The 19,363-nt window shown below is 42.9% G+C and overlaps 1 protein-coding gene across 1 annotated transcript; it reads right to left on the reverse strand.

Annotated features, from left to right (window-relative positions):
* Window positions 1-13,750: 13,750 nt before the first annotated feature.
* Window positions 13,751-15,697, reverse strand: LOC119804249 (melanoma-associated antigen B4-like). The gene is made up of 2 exons (XM_038315724.2): window positions 14,570-15,697; window positions 13,751-13,919 (listed from the first exon to the last, which is right to left on the reverse strand). Exons 1-2 carry the CDS (start codon window positions 15,646-15,648, stop codon window positions 13,751-13,753), a joined length of 1,248 nt encoding a protein of 415 aa, XP_038171652.2. The 5' UTR covers window positions 15,649-15,697.
* Window positions 15,698-19,363: the final 3,666 nt, after the last annotated feature.

The raw sequence follows: 19,363 nt of genomic DNA on the forward strand, positions 1-19,363 counted from the left end.
TATAAATCACAGACTGTGTGCTCCACGGATGCCATGATTGGTCAGCAGTTGCCCAAGCAGTAGAATAGCAAATGAAGTCAAATTATTAGAAGCCACAGAACAGCTGGCTCAGACCAGGAAAGCCTGCTTCTCCCCTGAGTTTCTGCTGCACAGAAAAACTGGACCCAGAGTGGCTCCAAGTCCTCAGGTACCCTGGCCCTCTGCAACTCTATGACTCTGAGGCGTTTAATAGGAAATATAAAGAACTGTCTTTCCTCAGGGTCACTGTGCGAGAATTATATGCCCAAATAAACTACTGGCTGTGCGCACAAGCTGTGACTAAGGTGGACTGAGCAAGGACATGACATGTGCCAAGCCAGATGCAGGTTGAGCCTGGCAGGCAGTCAGGGCTGGGAATTTATATCCAAATAAATTGGGTGCCAGGTGTTGAAATAATCAGGCTAGCTAAGGATAAAACAATTACATTTTATTTATTATAAAGGGAAAACTCACAAAACAGGGAACAAGAAAATCCAAACACAGCAATGTCCTGTAGGAAAAGGTGCAGAGAGCACAACAGGAGGTGCATGCATTTTACCCTGGGTCCCAGCGAAGCCATGCCTTAACTAAGACCCACCTCATAAAGATGATTGGCGAACAAGGGTCCCCATCTCCAGGTCCTCTATGTATGAACACACATACACACACACACATGCATGCACGCACATGCACACACACACACACACACATATGCATGCATGCACACACACACACACACACACACACACACTTCTGGCTTGTAGAGTCTCCATTGAGAAGTAAGGTGTAATTCTAATCGGTCTGCTTTTGTGTTATTTGTTTTTTTTTCCCTTGCAGCTTCTAATACTCTTTCTTTGTTCTGTATGTTGTGTTTTGATTATGTGGTGGTGGGACTTTCTTTCCTGGTCTAATCTGGTATTCTGTATGCCTCTTGTACCTTTATGGGAATCTCCTTCTTTAGGTTAGGAAAATTTACTTCTATGATTTTTTTGTAAAACATTTTCTGGGTGCTTGAGCTAGGCTTCTATTCCTTATTCTATTCCTGTTATTCTTTTGTTTGGTATTTTCATAGTGTCCCAGATTACCTGGATGGTTTGTGTCATAAGTTTCTTATATTTCACATTTTCTTTGACCAATGTATCTATTTTTTCCATAATATCTTTAATGTCTAAGATTCTCTCTTCCATCTCTTGTATTCTGTTTGTGAAGGTTGCCTCTGTAGTTCTTGTTCAAATTCCTAAATTTTTCATTTCCAGAATTCCTCCAGTTTGTAGTATCTTTAATGCTTTTATTTTCATTTTAAAGTTTTGAACAGTTTTATTCTTTTCCTATAATTATTTGTGGATTTTGTTATTTGTTATTTTTCTGTAAGGGATTTATCCATTTCCTACAATTGTCTGTGTTTTCCTGGGGTTTAGTGATTTATTAATTTCCTCTTTAAACACCTCTATCGTCCTCATGTAGTTGGTTACGAGGTTTCTTTTTTTGTGCTTCAGATATGCTGGAATGTTCAGGGCCTCCTGGGTAAGATAGCAGGATATGGAGACATATTGCTCTGGTTGTTGTCATTGTATTTTTATGGTAGTGTTTGGCATCTGCTTTTGTGATGATTAAAGTTTTAGGTGCTGATTTCTGGATTTGTCTTTGATGGGATGGGTGCTTTCTTCATTGGTTTCTGGTCTTTGGAGAGTGTGGTGACTGTGTGTTACCTGTTTTCCTGACCTGTCCAGCTGGTATGTTCCCACGGAATGTCTACTGTTGTTGGAAACTGGGTAACTGGGATGAGTTGGAGGAAGGAAGGTTGTAGGAGAAGGTCTTTGGGATCTGTTGGGAAAGAGAGACCACAACAAGTTTCTGGCTATAAAACTGTGTATTAGGATTAGTCTGCCTGTAGCAAGGTAGGTCCTTTGTCAGCGAGCTGCTTGGCCTGCAAGGAAACCTGACAGTCTGCCGGAGGATCCATCATTCATTGGGGTGAGTGAGGAGTGAGTGCCTGAACCGGGGCAGCTGCTGGGAGAGGGACCACGGACATTCCCCAACTCTCCCCCCGACCTGCACATTTCCTGCTCTTCCTGCAGGGGTTATTCTCCCTGGATACTGCCTCTCTCTTCCTATCCCTTCCCAGCTTGCACCCAAAACCCCCCACCCAGCCTCATCCTCCCATATTTGGGGCCACAAAATCCCACAGCTCAGCCTGTTTGGGCTCTGGGGACCTGGAATTGAGTGCACCCAGGCTGGTGGGAGGTCCCCTCCTTCATTAGCCTGCCTGCAGCAAGGCAGGCCCTTTGTCAGCAAGCTGCTTGGCCTGCAAGGAGACCTGACAGTCTGCTAGAGGATCCATCATTCATTGGGGGGTTATTCTCCCCGGATACTGCCTCTCTCTTCCTGTCCCTTCCCAGCTTGCACCCAGAACCCCCTACCCCACCTCATTCTCCCATCTTTGGGGCCACAAAATCCCACAGCTCAGCCTGTTTGGGCACCGGGGACCTGGAATTGAGTGCACCCAGGCCGTTGGGAGGTCCCCTCCTTCATTAGCCTACCTGTAGCAAGGTAGGCCCTTTGTCAGCGAGCTGCTTGGCCTGCAAGGAGACCTGACAGTCTGCCAGAGGATCCATCATTCATTGGGGTGAGTGAATTGAATTCATTGGGGGGAATTGAACTTCTAAAAGAAGACCCAAATGGGATTATTCAGAGGAAGAAATGGGCAGGTGCCAATGCAAGAATTCCTCCAACAATTTGATAAACAACATGAAAGCACCAGAACCCAACGAACTTGGAACAGGAGGACTTGAACACACTAATCAAGAAGAAGTAGAAAAAATTGACTTTATGAAAGTAATAGAGTCCCTTAAACAGGAGGTGAAAAACTCCCTTAAGGAAATGGACGAGAAGAATAACAAAAAGTTTGAAGAATTGAGTAAATCTGTAAATGATATCCTAGGAAACCAAGAAAAAACAATCAAACAGATAATGGAAACAGTGCAAGACTTGAAAACTGAAATGGAGGCAAGGAAGAAAACACAACCTGAGGGCCAGCCGGATATGGAAAATCTATGTAAACGAACAGAGACTACAGAAACAAGCATAACCAACAGAATACAAGAGATAGAAGAAAGAATCTCAGATTCTGAAGATACCATAAAGAAAATAAACGCACTGATCAAAGAAAACAGCAAATCCAACAAATTCTCATCACAAAACATTCAGGAAATCTGGGACACAATAAAAAGACCAAACATAAGAATAATAGGCGTAGAAGAAGGAGAAGAAATACAGCTCAATGGTTCAGAAAATATATTTAATAAAATTATAGAAGAAAACTTCCCAAACCTAAAGAAAGATATTCCTATTAAGGTTCAAGAAGCTTACAGAACACCAAATAGACTGGATCAAAAAAAAAAATCCCCTCACCATATTATAATCAAAACACAAAACATACAGAATAAAGAAAGAATATTAAGAGCTGCAAAGGAAAAAGGTCAAGTAACATATAAAGGAAAACTTATCAGACTAACACCTGATTTCTCTATGGAAACCATGAAAGCCACAAGGTCCTAGATAGATGTTTTGCAGAAACTAAGAGACCATGGATGCAAGCCCAGATTACTATACCGAGCCAAGCTTTCATTCACTATAAATGGAGAAAACAAAATATTCCAGGATAAAAACAAATTTAAACAATACATAGCCACAAATCCAGCCTTACTGAAAGTAATAGAAGGAAATTCACAAACAAAGGAGTCCAGCATTGCCCAAAATAACTCAGACATCTAGTGACCCTTCACCAGCACATCTCAAAGAAAGGAAACACACAATCTCTACTACCAAATAAAAAATGACAACCAGAGTTAACATCCACTGGTCATTAATATCACTTAATATCAATGGACTCAATTCACCTATAAAAAGGCACAGGCTAAGAGATTGGATACCAAAACAGGATCCAACATTCTGCTGTTTACAAGAAACACACCTCAACCACAAAGACAGACATCTACTCAGAGTAAAGGGTTGGGAAAAGGTTTATCAAGCAAATGGACCTAAGAAACAAGCGGGTGTGGCCATACTAATTTCTAACAAAGTTGACTTCAAACTAAAATCAATCAGAAGAGATGGAAAGGGACACTTTATGCTCATTACAGGAAAAATCTATCAGAATGAAGTCTCAATCCTGAATATCTATGCCCCTAATACAAAAGAACCCACTTATATAAAAGAAACATTACTAGAACTCAAGGCAGCCATCAAACCAAACACACTGATAGTGGGAGACTTCAACACTCCTCTTTCACCAATGGACAGGTCAATTCGACAGAAACCTAAAAGAGAATTAAGAGACTTAATAGAGGTAATGAACCAAATGGACTTAACAGACATCTATAGAACATTCGACCTAAAAAGGAAAGAATATACCTTCTTCTCTGCGGCTCATGGAACCTTTTCGAAAATTGACCATATACTCGGTAACAAAGCAAACTTCCACAGTTACAAAAACATATTATTAACCATCTGCATCTTATCGGATCACCATGGATTAAAATTAGAATTCAACAACAATGCTACCCCCAGAAAGCCTACAAATTCATGGAAACTGAACAGTCAACTACTGAACCATACCTGGGTCAAGGAAGAAATAAAGAAAGAAATTAAAGTCTTTCTTGAATTTAATGAAAATAAAGACACAATATACTCAAACTTATGGGACACTATGAAAGCAGTGCTAAGAGGAAAATTCATAACACTAAGTGCCCACTTAAAAAAAACGGAGAAAGCACACATTGGAGACTTAACAGCACACCTGAAAGCTTTAGAAAAGAAAGAAGCAGACTCACCTAGGAGGAGTAGAAGACTGGAAATTCTCAAACTGAGGGCAGAAATCAACAAAATAGAAAGACAGAAAACAATCCAAAGAATCAATGAAACAAAAAGCTGGTTCTTGGAGAAAATCAACAAGATTGACAAACTCCTATCCAAACTAATCAAATGGCAGAGAGAGAACACACAAATTAATAAGATCAGAAATGAAAAAGGGGACATAACCACAGACACAGAGGAAATTCAGAGAATAATTAGATCTTACTACAAAAGCCTGTATGCCACAAAATTGGAAAATGTAAAAGAAATGGACACTTTTTAAGATAAGTACCATATACCAAAGTTAAACCAGGACCAGGTAAATGCTCTAAATAGGCCTGTTAGTCGCGAAGAATTAGAAACTGTTATCAGAAACCTCCCTACCAAAAAGAGCCCAGGACCTGATGGGATCAATGAAGAATTCTACCAGAACTTCCAAGAAGACCTAATACCAATACTCCTTAACGTATTTCATAATATAGAAACAGAAGAGTCATTGCCAAATTCCTTTTATGAAGCTACAATTACCCTGATACCTAAACCACACAAAGACTCAACCAAGAAAGAGAATTACAGGACAATCTCACTTATGAATATCGATGCAAAAATTCTCAATAAAATACTGGCAAACAGAATCCAAGAACACATTAGAAAAATTATCCACTGTGATCAAGTAGGCTTCATCCCAGAGATGCAGGGCTAGTTCAACATATGAAAATCTATCAATGTAATCCATCATATAAATAAAGTGAAGGATAAAAACCATATGATCATCTCATTAGATGCAGAAAAAGCATTTGACAAAATTCAGCACCACTTTATGATAAAGGTCTTGGAGAGATTAGACATAGAGGGGTCATTCCTAAATATAATAAAGGCTATTTACAGCAAGCCGACAGCTAACATTAAATTAAATGGAGAGAAACTCAAGGCCATCCCACTAAATTCAGGAACACGACAAGGCTGTCCACTCTCTCCTTATCTCTTCAATATAGTGCTTGAGGTTCTAGCAATAGCAATAAAACAAAACAAGGGGATTAAGGGGATCCGAATTGGAAAGGAAGAAGTTAAACTTTCGTTATTTGGAGATGATATGATAGTGTACATAAGCGACCCCAAAAACTCCACCAAAGAACTCCTACAGCTGATAAACTTCTTTAGTATCGTACCAGTCACCCTCCTATATACAAAGGATAAGGAAGCAGAGAAAGAAATCAGAGAAGCGTCACCTTTCACGATAGCCACAAATAGCATAAAATATCTTGGGATAACTCTAACCAAAGAAGTGAAAGACCTATCTGACAAGAACTTTAAGTCTTTGAAGAAAAAAATTGAAGAGGACACCAGAAAATGGAAGGATCTCCCTTGCTCTTTGATTGGGAGGATCAACATAGTAAAAATGGCAATACTACCAAAGGCAATCTATAGATTTAATGCAGTCCCCTTAAAGATCCCATCAAAATTCTTCACAGATCTTGAGAGGACAATAATCAACTTTATATGGAAAAACAAGAAACTCAGGATAGCCAAAACAATCTTATATAATAAAGGAACTTCTGGAGGCATTACCATCATTGACTTCAAAGTCGATTACAGAGTTACAGTATTGAAAACAGCTTGGTATTGGCATAAAAATAGAGAAGTCGACGAATGGAATCAAATAGAAGACCCAGAACTTAACCCACAAACCTATGAACACCTGATTTTTGATAAAGGAGCTAATAGCACACAATGGAAGAAAGAAAGCATCTTCAACAAATTGTGCTGGCATAACTGGATGTCAACCTGTAGAAGAATGAAAGTAGATCCATATCTATCACCATGCACAAAACTCAAGTCCAAATGGATTAAAGACCTCAATATCAATCTGAACACACTGAACCTGTTAGAGGAGAAAGTGGGAAGTACTCTACAACATTTGGGCACAGGAGACTGCTTCCTACGTATAGCCCCAGCAGCACAGACATTAAGGGCAACATTGACTAAATGGGACCTCCTGAAGCTGAGCAGCTTCTGTAAAGCAAAGGACACTGTCAGTAAGACAAAAAGGAAGCCTACTGACTGGGAAAAGATCTTCACCAACCCCGCAACAGACAAAGGCCTGATCTCCAAAATATATAAGGAACTCAAGAGACTAGACTTTAAAATGCTAATTAACCCAATTAAAAAATGGGGCACTGAACTGAACAGAGAATTCTCAACAGAAGAAGTTCGAATGGCCAAAAGACACTTAAGGGCATGCTCAACCTCCTTAGCAATCAGGGAAATGCAAATCAAAACAACGCTGAGATACCATCTTACACCTGTCAGAATGGCTAAAATCAAAAACACCAATGATAGCCTTTGCTGGAGAGGATGTGGAGTAAGGGGTACACTCATCCATTGCTGGTGGGAATGCATACTTGTGCAACCGCTTTGGAAAGCAGTATGGAGGTTTCTCAGGAAATTTGGGATCAACCTATCCCAGGACCCAGCAATCCCACTGTTGGGAATTTACCCAAGAGATGCCCAATCATCTTACAAAAGCATTTGTTCAACTATGTTTATAGCAGCATTATTTGTAATAGCCAGAACCTGGAAACAACCTAGATGCCCTTCAGTGGAAGAATGGATGAAGAAAGTGTGGAATATATACATATTAGAGTACTACTTGGCGGTAAAAAGCTATGACATCTTGAATTTTGCATGCAAATGGATGGAAATAGAAAACACCATCCTGAGCTGGGCGGTGGTGGCGCACGCCTTTAATCCCAGCACTCGGGAGGCAGAGGCAGGCGGATCTCTGTGAGTTCGAGACCAGCCTGGTCTACAAGAGCTAGTTCCAGGACAGGCTCCAAAGCCACAGAGAAACCCTGTCTCGAAAAACCAAAAAAAAAAAAAAAAAGAAAACACCATCCTGAGTGAGGTAACCCAGGCCCAAAAAGATGAACATGGGATGTACTCACTCATAATTGGTTTCTAGCCATAAATAAAGGACATCGAGCCTATAATTCGTAAAAAATCCTAGAGAAGCTATATAAGAAGGTGAACCCAAAGAAAAACATATAGTTATTCTCCTGGATATTGGAAGTAGACAAGATTGCCGGACAAAAAATGGGAACGTGGGGGTGAGGTGGGATGGGGGGCTGGGGGGATAGGGAGAGAAAAGTGTGAAGTGGAGGATGGGCAGAGCTTGGGGGATAGTATGGTTGGGATATAGGAAGGGTGGATATGGGAACAAGGAATTATATATCTTAGTTAAGGGAGCCATTCTAGGTTTGGCAGAGACTTGACTCTAGAGGGGTTCCCAGGTGTCCAGGAAGACGCCCCCAGCTAGTTCCTTGGGCAGCTGAGGAGAGGGTGCCAGAAATGTCCAGATCCTATTGCCATACTCATGAATATCTTGCATATCACCATAGAACCTTCACCTGGCATTGGATGGAGAAAATGACAGAGCCCCACATAGGAGCACCGGACTGAGCTCTCAAGGTCCTGATGAGGAGCAAAAGGAGGGAGATCATGAGCAAGGAAGCCAGGACCGTGAGGAGTGCTTTTACCCATTGAGACGGTGGGACAGATCTAATTGGAGACCACCAAGTCCAGTCGGAATTGGACTGATGGAACAGGGGACCAAACCGGATTCTCTGAATGTGGCTGTCGGTGGAGGAGGACTGAGAAACCAAGGACAATGGCAATGAACATGAACTCTACAGCATGGACGGGCTCACTGTGAGCCTTGTCAGTTTGGTTGCTCACCTTCCTCGACTTAGAGGGAGCTGGGAGGACCTTGGACTTAACATAGTGAAGGGAACCCTGATGGCTCTCTGTCTTTGGAGAGGGGTGGAGTGGGGGTATGGGTGGAAGGGAGGGGAGGGAAGGGGGAGGAGGAGGGGAGGAGATGGAAATCTTTAATAAAAAATGAGAAAAAAAAGAAAATGTTAAAAAAAACTGTGTATTAGACTGGGGGATGGGATCTCAGGAGTAGTAGGAGAGGAGAGATGTGGGTCTGCATTCAGCTTTCTTGTTGCCCTGAGTGGAGCTGCTCATGTGTTAGTAGGGGGCGCCTACTCGAGTTGGGATCTGGGACACAGATACCAGTGGGGTGAAGGAGGTTAGGAAGGCATGGTTTGTGGGATCCACCTGATATGTGGGTAGGGTTGAGGGGAGGCTGCATCTGGTGTTCTGTTGCAGAGCTAGGGACAAGTTTGGAAGATTGGGTTTAAGATAACAGAAAGGGAGGGAGGGAGGGAGGGAGGGAGGGAGGGAGGGAGGGAGGGAGGGAGGGAGGGAGGGAGGAGAGAATGTCAGCTACTGTTTATTTTCTTTATTTTTTATTTATTTATTTGGTTTTTTTTTTTGAGACAGGGTTTCTCTGTAGCTTTGGAGCCTGTCTGGGAACTAGCTCTATAAACCAGGATGGCCTTGTACTCATAGAGATCCACCTGCCTCTGCCTCCTGAGTGCTGGGATTAAAGGTATGTGCCACCACCACCCAGCTATTTTTATTTTAAACAGGCATGGCCTGTAGTTTAGCAGGGGTGTCTGCTAGAGTTGGAGACTGGGACAAAGTAACCAGTGAAGTGAAGGGAGGGAGATGAGGAGGGGATGACTTATGAGATCCTCAGGAGATGTGGGGAAGGGTGAGGGAAGGCTGCTGGAAGGCTAGGAATGACACTAGAGGACTGGGTCTTGGGGAACAGAGGGCATGAAGGTCTGAAGGCAGCCTACTTGGATTTCTCCCCTTTGTTTTTTTTAAATAGCTTCCTTATTTCGATTAGTTTTGTCTAGATTTTCATGGGAATAGGGCTACCCAGTGGAGCATGGGCAACCTACCTCAGGATATATCCATAAAGAAAACTGATCCTCTATCCTTCAGCAGCCATCAGTTGCGGACAGCTCCTCTGCTAGGAGTCTCTCCTGTGAGTTTTTTCTGCATCTTCCTGGCATCTATACTGAAATATTGATTTAAGCCAACTTGATAAGACCTGTGTCCTACTTTTAATTGCCCTCAACTCCTGCAAAAGCCTTTATATTACTGTAACCTTTCTTTCAAAAGCCATTCTGGTAGCCTTGCCCAGTTTGTTCCAGGGCACATGGTAAAGTCAGGTTCTGTACTACCTTAGTTCTCTGGGTTGACCCTCAGTGTATCATTCATCATGCTGCATTTGTTCCTGGAAATACAGTGAGAACTTCTCCCCAATGTCTTGTCTCAGAAACTCAGGCCAGTTTTGTTCTTCCATAAAACTCCAGAGAGAGAAGTTAATCACTGACAAATGGCCTAAACCTGTCTGTAGCTTGCCAGGGGTGACATCAAGTTTCAGGTACCCAGTCCTCTCTCCAGGCTCTAATGTTAAATGTTTGGAGTTTCAGCTTTTCCTCCTTATACCCATTTAACTAAAAAATTATACATATTAAATTGATACTGTAGGATATTTCATTATTTGTATACTTTGTATATACAGTGTATGCATATATACACTATACATACACAGTATACATAAGTTTGATTAAATCATTTCTTCGTAGTGAAAATATTAATCTTTTCTTTTTGCATTTTGAAATTACAGAATATTATTGCTATAAGTAGTTGCAAAATTGTAAGTATAATAGGATGAGGGTTTTGATTTCCAACTGTAGCTTACTATCCAGGGACCAATTTTTCTCAAACTCTTCCCTTACCCTATACTTCTGATCCTCTAAGTCTCACCATTCTACTCTTAGTTTGTTGGATTTGAAGTATTTTACATTGGATATTTAAGATCACATAGTACCTAACAGAAGTATGCCCTATATCAGAGTCTCTTACTTTCAGGTCACCTTGCAGAAAAAAGCTCTCATGTACCTGGGAACACTGGGCGTCAAGTGATGAGGTATCAATCTCATAAACCCACGTCAGCCTTCTAGATCTGAAAGCAGACCCCCGGCTGGGATCTTAGCAGTTCCTTTTCTTGAGCAGCATTTGTCTCTTGGAAGACTTCTAGGAAATAGTATAGTCCTCCAAACCCTTGATTATTTCCCCTCTGCAGGGGACAGACATATTCCAAAAATTATAGTCATGACCAAGCTGAAGTAGTAAAATGAAATCCCAGGACAGGTGTTGTGTGCTGCTACACATAAAAAATAGTGATCTATACCTACCACAGCCATACAGACATGGTCTCTTAGGTAATTTCTGTGTAAGGATAGTTACTTTCTATAGGAGAGCTTAAAGGTATGATTTATGAACCTCCAGTCTTTTGAGGTTTGTTTTTATTGAGCTTTAGGCAATTACACTGTCAAATAATCTTTATGATAGGTCTTCTATGCATCCTAGGAGGTTCTGTAGGTTGGCCTCAAATTCCCAATCCTCTTGCATCAGTCTCTCACTTTAATCGTACTTTACATTTATGTTTTGTATTTTCATTGCTAATTCCTTGTTCTCTGTATTGTAAAACAGTATTTTACATTGGGAATCATATGTTTATCATCCAAAACAAATTTTTGAAGTAATGGGTAGAAAATGAATCACAGATACAAGGCCTGCTTTCTTGGAATGACCCCATGCTATTTACTTCTGAGTAATTCAGCTCAGATGATTAGTATAGCTGTGCACTGTACTAAACTTAAGAAACTGCAAGGTCTTTGACTGCATTTTGAATCTGATAAAGGTCAAAAGGCACAGTGTAAGGCTGAGACTGTGTCTTTAAACCAATGGTAGTTATCATTACACTTATTTTAGTTTTTATCTGTATGAATGTTTTGCCTGCATGTATATCTGTGCATCGTGTGCATGCAGTGCCCATGAAAGCCAGAAGGAATTGGATCCTCTAGAATTGGAATTACAGATGGTTTAGCCACCATGTGGGTACTGGGAATCCAACCTGTGTCCTCTGAAACAGCAGTCAGTGTTCTTAGCCACTGAGCCATCTCTTCAGCCCTGCTGAAATTATTTAGACTGAAAATGATAATTTGATATGGGATTCCCATCTGTATACTGTGAATACCATTGGTTATTAAAGAAACTGCTTTGAGCCTAAAGCAGAGCAGGGAAGAACAGAGCTAGATGGGGAAAACTAAATTGAATCCTGGGGAAAAGAAGGAAGAGTCAGGGAGATACCATGTAGCCCCACCAGGGACAGATGCCAGATAGAACTTTACCCAGTAAGCCATGGCTATGTGGCAATACAGATGAATAGACATGGGTTAAATTAATATAAGAGTTAGCCAATAAGAAGCTAGAGCTAATCGACCAAGCAGTGATTTAATTCATACAGTTTCTTTATTGTTATTTTAGGGCTGAGCAGCCAGGAATAAAGAAGTGACCTCCTAGAAAAATAATTTATTAAAGTTCCCTATTAATGGAACATAACCTGACTTTATCTGTGTATACTGAGTGTGCATTCAGTGACTTCTTAGTCCCTCTTCACAAGTATGACATTGATTTTTTTTTTACAAAATTCTCTAAATATTGTTATATACAATTTGTGTACTCTGTTTACCTGCACTGGGGCAATGAGCTGATGGTCCATTCTTGCCCCAAGTGGAGATTTGTGGCACTGTCAAATTCCAAAAGAATTTTTAAGATTTGTTTCCTTATTCAGACCTAGTCTGTCTGCTCTCAGAAATATCATATGAATCTGGTCCTTACCACTCCTCCAACTTATTGAGGATGTTGGGAATCTGCTACTCAGGTCCCATTCCAAATGCAGCCCAGATATTTGCCTGGTATGCCAGCCCCACCTTTCTCTGACCAGACCCCACCCTCAGAAAACCTGCCATTGGCATTTCCTCAACTGGAGCTGCTCAAAAACTGCAACTACAGGGTATTTAAGGGCCGCTTCTTGGGTGCAGCAGTGTGATTTCTCTCCTGCTTTCTTCCCTCCATCAGAGCAACCTGGAAGTTGCTTTTCTCAGATTAAACCTGGTCTTATTAATTTGGCTTGATTTGGTATATTGCACGGTTGAAGAAACCCACTACTGTGGATTTCAAAATACCACAGGCTATTACACAACCACACTTAAATTACTTGCCATTGATGAAACTCAGTCACCAAATGTTTTGAATTATAATTTGTGAAACTCTAAAGGAGAGTTCAATATTTTGGTGGTAAAAATATTTAAAAGCATAATTTGGATAATCACCTAGTGAATCTGGTAGCCCTTGACTGAAAACACAAATTTTAATTTGTCTAACAACCCCATAAGCAAATTAAATATTCCTCAATTATTAAATCCTAGCAATAGTCATTGAGCAATATTTTCGTTCATTTATACCCTTTGAATTGCCTATTCTAATATATTCCAGAGTGATCTACAGTTAGCTCTCAAGAAAATGTCATGTTCCTATCATGTTTCTAATTGCCTTTTATATCTTATCTAATATATTATCCACTTTCTTAAATATAGCTACTCCTAGACTCTGATAACCTCATTGTCAGTGACTACATTATGTTTTCCTTACTAGATCCAGTGCTATTGAAGGGAAGAGGGGAAATTACAGATAACCAATGCTTAATTGAAAATTGAAGGAAATAAGCCGGGCAGTGATGATGCATGCTGTAATGATTATTCTGTCTCTTTAAGAGACAAGCCACACCCACTCCCTCCCCCATCTGCTGAGGCAGGCTTATCTTCAGCTTCCAGCCTGAGCTCCCTCTTTTCCCTCTTCCTCTAGGAGAGGCAGCTTCTGCCTCTCTCCCCACTTCTCCCCTTCCCCCACTTGTCTCTCTCTTCTCTTTTTTGTCTTCCTCTTAGAGAGGCAGCTTCAGTCTCTCTCCTCTCTGCTCTCTCTCCCCCCTTTGGCCCTTCTCCCTTCCCTTCCATAACCCCTAAATAAATGTCCAACTCCACTCTGTATGGTGTACCTATCCGTCTTTCTCTTGCCCGCCCCCTACCACCACATGGAGACCTGCTGCGTGGTCTCATGTGCCGTCCCTGCCTAGGACTGCCCACTGCTGGGGACTTGCACCATCCTGGGACCCACTGTCTGTCACCGGGGACCAGCCAGCCACCCACAAGGCTTGCTGGGGACCAGCCACCTTCCTGCTGTGTGGTCTCGTGTGCAGTCCCTGCTTGGGACTGGCTGCTTTCCTGCAGCAAACCCATTACACATGCCTTTAATCCTAGCACTTGGGAGACAAAGTCAGGCGGATGTCTGAGTTTGAAGCCAGCCTGGTCTACAGAGTGAGTTCTACAACAGCCAGAGCTATAGAAAATTAAAAAAAAATCAAAAAATAAATACTTGAATATAGTAATAGAGGTTTACAATTTACCTTCTAATGAATCCAAGTAAAACCATCAAATACTTTATTTCACTCAGCATTAACAAGAAAGGAAAAAAGTATATTGCTAACAAATTGCAATGGAATATGAAGTTTTCAAAAATAACAGTAAAATACTTGCCACTTTACTTTCACCATCATATGACATCACATTTCCATGCAAATCCTCTTTCCAACGCAATGTTACATAACATTTTAATAAGGTTTTCCAATTTGTTGAAAGTAACAAAACTTTGAGTCCTAAATTCAAAAGTGACTAACCATTTTATGCAGCTAACATAAGCATTACCCAAATCACTGATTAAAGAGATATTTACAAAGTAACAAAAATATCTATATTTCACTAATATATAGAAGGTCAAGAACGGATACATTTTGGTTCTGGTATTCTATGAACTCTCCACTAATTAGGAGGCTGACTCTTCTTCAAACATAATATGGAAACCATAAACAGACTACTTGTGGGATAGAGTCTTGGAATCAATCCTGGCTTTGCCAGCCCTACCTTGGCCTCTCCTTCTTATTCCCCCTGCCTGATCTCTAAGAGCCAACTGGTAGAGATTGGGGAATGCACTAGGGACAGTGCCACTGACCTTAGCTAAAACTTCCAGAACTTTCATCTTGGTGGTTTCAGCATGGGCTCTGGGTCCCCATAGGAACTCATAGCATGGAGGATCACTGCCAGGAATCTGGCGGTACTCCAGGTAATTTTCCTGCACTAGATCTTTGTTTATGAACTCTTGGGGCTCCCCAAAGATTAAGTGCTTCTTCCCAGCATATACCCCTACTCCATTCAGAAACTGCCAGACCTCTTGTTCAGTGGCACGATTGCCCTTCATGAAGATCACACCCAGGACAGACATCAGGAGACCGGTCCTGGGCAACCCCCAATTGCTACTCAGACTTCCCTCAGTGGAGAGACCCAGTTTACCAACCAGCAAATAGGACTGAGTGCTGGGATCTATTTCCTTCAACTCAAGACCAAAGACTAGCTCTAGGCGCGCAGAGGTTCTACGGAGGATCTCAGGGAACTGTTCCTTATACTTCTTGTTTACTATTGCCAGCATTTCACTCCGTGTAACTGCCTCTTTCATCTTAAACTTATCCAACAGGAATTCTATTAGCACACTAGCCTTCCGCATGATAGGATCCTTAAGTTTGTGCTGAATAGAGGTCACTGTCTGAATAGCACCTGAACTTTGCTTATCAGCAAGAACAACAGCATTCTTAACACCTACACCAGAGCCTGTGCAGGACACATCTGCCCTGTGAGATCCAGGGGGTTTTAGCTCCTGGAGAGCACAGACATCAGGGGACCTGGAGCCATCACTCTGGTCAACAGGAGGACATGCAGCTTCGTTTCCAGTGTGAACTGCTGAGAGACCTTGGAGCTCACTGCGTGCCTGTTGTCGTTTTGCGCGGGAGCGGCTCTTACTCTTTTGACCCCTAGGCATGATGACTGGGCTCAGGGATGAAGCAGGAGATCTGACAAGGCAGGAATCTGGAAGGGTGAAAATAAAAATCTGTAAGCAACACATTGTTACCAGATAAAGAATACCTGGGGTTTAACAAAGACCTGCTTTTGCAACTTTCCAGAAGGACATCTTTCGTGGAACATACCTGTACTCATGGATCATCTCTATTCTGCAAACCCCGTGGAGGAAATTAAAACTTATTAGACCACTGCATGAAAATCTAGTCTCAGGCTTCCATGAGTAGGTCAGGCCTTTCACTAGGGTCCCTTGGGATCAAGATTCAAGAGTTCTCTTACTTTACATTCATAATCAATCATATCTATTATTGGAAAAGTCCTTTATACCCACTTCCTTTTGTTCTTTTCAAACTAACATTCCAGACTCCCTCAGTATCACTCAGGTAAAAATTTAATCTGCCTTTCTTCCCACTTCATCATTCAGATGGCAATGAGGACTCAGTACTAGTAAAAAATGAAAATACTTGAGGGCTTTTGCTCTTATAAGGAGTTTCCATGGTGATTAAAGTCTTCATCCTGACTTTATCAGACTGGGGTAGAATGTCTAGGTTATTGTGGTGATAAGGAAACGCTTACTGTCTTACTTTCTTAAGGGAAAGTGAAGGAGAACTTCAGGCTTTGGTCCTTATTAGACCCACTTAGGCCACTATACCGGTGAGGAGTCCCATGGTTATGCAAACCCACTTAGGCCACCATCCAAGAAGAGACCTATGGGCATACATATTACCCACATAGATCCCCATACAATGGCAGAGATCTGAGCAAATGGACCCCCTTAAGCTACCATAAATGGACAGAGCCTGTCACAACAGACCCATTACAACCACGATGCATGGGCAGAGGCCTGTGCAACCCCGTTTGACCAGGACACAGCATCAGCTGTCGGTGTATATCCACCACAACACTAGACCCAAAGCATGGAATTTTAAAGACGGGTTTCTCTATAGCCCTTTAAAGCCGAGTATTTTAGCTTTGGTGGAGTCTAGTGGCCCCTGCCAGGCCCTTCATCCAATGAGACCAGAAGAAAAGGAAACAGGCTCTGGGTAAAACTGACAGGTCCATCCAAAAACTCCAGAGGTGCACACAGGCCCCAGGCCCCAGGCCAAAAGCGGCTTTTCCAGTTAAAGGGCTTAAAGGGACAAGGAGGGGTGGGCGAGTTAAATTCTGATAATTTTAAAATGTAACCCAACCCAAACCAAGAATTACCAAAAATCGGTAATACGATGATTAGAAACTCAGCTTCTCTCATAGGACTCCACAGAGAAAGGAAGTAATCCACAACTTCTGGTCCCTCCCCTTCTGTTCCAGTGGACCAGTGGACTTCTAAAAAAGAGCCCAAAAGTGAGATTAACCAAAACTTCCAGCCCCTCCCCTTAGGTTCAACAAAGATAGCTGATCAGAGCCCTGAAGTGAGGTCATCCTCATTTTCCGGCCCCTCCCATTATGTTCCCCTAGACTTCTGAACAGAGCAGGAAGTGAAGTCATCCTCACCATCCAGTCCGTCCCCTTCTGTTTCCATAGAGTTCTAAACAGAGCAGAAAGTAAGATTATCCTCACTGTCCAGTCCCTCCCTTTCTGTTCCCCTGGACTTCTGATCAGAGCCCTGAAGTGATATTATTCTCACCTTCCGGCCTCTCCCCTTCTGTTCCCCTGGACTTCTGAACAGAGCCCGGAAGTAAAGTCATCCTTACCTTCCGGCCCCTACCCTTCTGTTCCCCCGGAACTTCTGATCTGAGTCCTAAAGTGATATTATCCTCACCTTCAGAGCCCTCCCATTCTGTCCCCCAGGACTTCTGATCAGAGTCCTAAAGTGATATTATGCAGACATTCCGGCCCCTCCCTTTATATTACACTGGATTTCTTGAACAGATCCCAAAAGTGAGATTTTGCTGACCTTCCGGCACCTCCCCTTCTGTTCTCCAGGACTTCTAAACAGAGCCCAGAAGTGAGTTTCTCCTGACCTTCCGGCACCTCCCCTTCTGTTCCCGGAACTTCTGATCAGTGCTAAAGTGATATTATCCTCACATTCTGGCTCGTCCTATTCTGTTCCCCTGGACTTCTGAGTAGAGCCCGGAAGTGAGCTCATCATTACCTTCTGAACCCTCCCCTTCTTTTCCCAGGACTTCTGATCAGAGTCCTAAAGTGATATTATCCTCACATTCCGGCCCCTCCCTTTATATTACCCTGGATTTCTTGAACAGAACCCAGAAGTGAGGTTTGCCTGACCTTCCGGCACCTCCCCTTCTGTTCCCCTGGACTTCTGAACAGAGCCCGGAAGTGAGCTCATCATTACCTTCCGAACCCTCCCCTTCTTTTCCCAGGACTTCTGATCAGAGTCCTAAAGTGATACTATCCTCACATTCCGGCCCCTCCCTTTATATTACCCTGGATTTCTTGAACAGATCCCAGAAGTGAGGTTTGCCTGACCTTCCGGCACCTCCTGTTCTGTCCCCCTGGACTTCTGAACAGAGCCCGGAAGTGAGGTCATCATTACCTTCCGGCCCCTCCCCTTCTGTTCCCGGGACTTCTGATCAGAGTCCTAAAGTGAAATTATCCTCACATTCCAGCCCCTCCCTTTATATTACCCTGGATTTCTTGAACAGATCCCGAAAGTGAGGTTTTCCTGACCTTCTGGCACCTCCCTTCTGTGCCCCTGGACTTCTGAACAGAGCCCGGAAGTGAGGTCTTCACTAATTCCGGCCCCTCCCCTTCTGTTCCGGGGACTTCTGAACAGAGCCCGGAAGTGAGATCTACCTCAACTTCCGGCCCCTCCCCTTCTTTACCTTGGACTTCTGAACAGAGCCCGGAAGTGAGCTCATCATTACCTTCCGAACCCTCCCCTTCTTTTCCCAGGATTTCTGATCAGAGTCCTAAAGTGATATTATCCTCACATTCTGGCCCCTCCCTTTATATTACCCTGGATTTCTTGAACAGAACCCAGAAGTGAGGTTTGCCTGACCTTCCGGCACCTCCCGTTCTGTTCCCCTGGACTTCTGAACAGAGCCCGGAAGTGAGGTCTTCACTACCTTCCGGCCCCTCCCCTTCTGTTCCTGGGACTTCTGAACAGAGCCAGGAAGTGAGATCTTCCTCAACTTCCAGCCACTCCCCCTTTTTCCTGGGACTTCTGAAGAGAGCCCTGAAGTTCCTACGTCCACACCTTCAGGCCCCTCCTCTTCTGTCCCCCAGGACTTCTGATCAGAGTCCTAAAGTGATATTATCCTCACATTCCGGCCCCTCCCTTTATATTACCCTGGATTTCTTGAACAGATCCTGAAAGTGAGGTTTGCCGGACCTTGCGGCACCTCCCCTTCTGTGCCCCTTGACTTCTGAACAGAGCCCGGAACTGAGGTCTTCACTAATTCCGGCCCCTCCCCTTCTGTTCCCGGGACTTCTGATCAGAGTCCTAAAGTGGTATTATCCTCACATTCCGGCCCCTCCCTTTATATTACCCTGGATTTCTTGAACAGAACCCAGAAGTGAGGTTTTCCTGACCTTCCGGCACCTCCTGTTCTGTCCCCCTGGACTTCTGAACAGAGCCCGGAAGTGAGGTCTTCACTACCTTCCGGCCCCTCCCCTTCTGTTCCGAGAACTTCTGAACAAAGCCCGGAAGTGAGATCTTCCTCAACTTCCGGCCCCTCCCCTTCTTTTCCTGGGACTTCTGAACAGAGCCCGGAAGTGATATTATCCTCACATTCCGGCCCCTCCCTTTATATTACCCTGGATTTCTTGAACAGATCCCAGAAGTGAGGTTTTCCTGACCT

This window comes from Arvicola amphibius, chromosome X (genome assembly GCF_903992535.2).
Source record: "Arvicola amphibius chromosome X, mArvAmp1.2, whole genome shotgun sequence".
NCBI classification, from domain to species: domain Eukaryota; kingdom Metazoa; phylum Chordata; class Mammalia; order Rodentia; family Cricetidae; genus Arvicola; species Arvicola amphibius.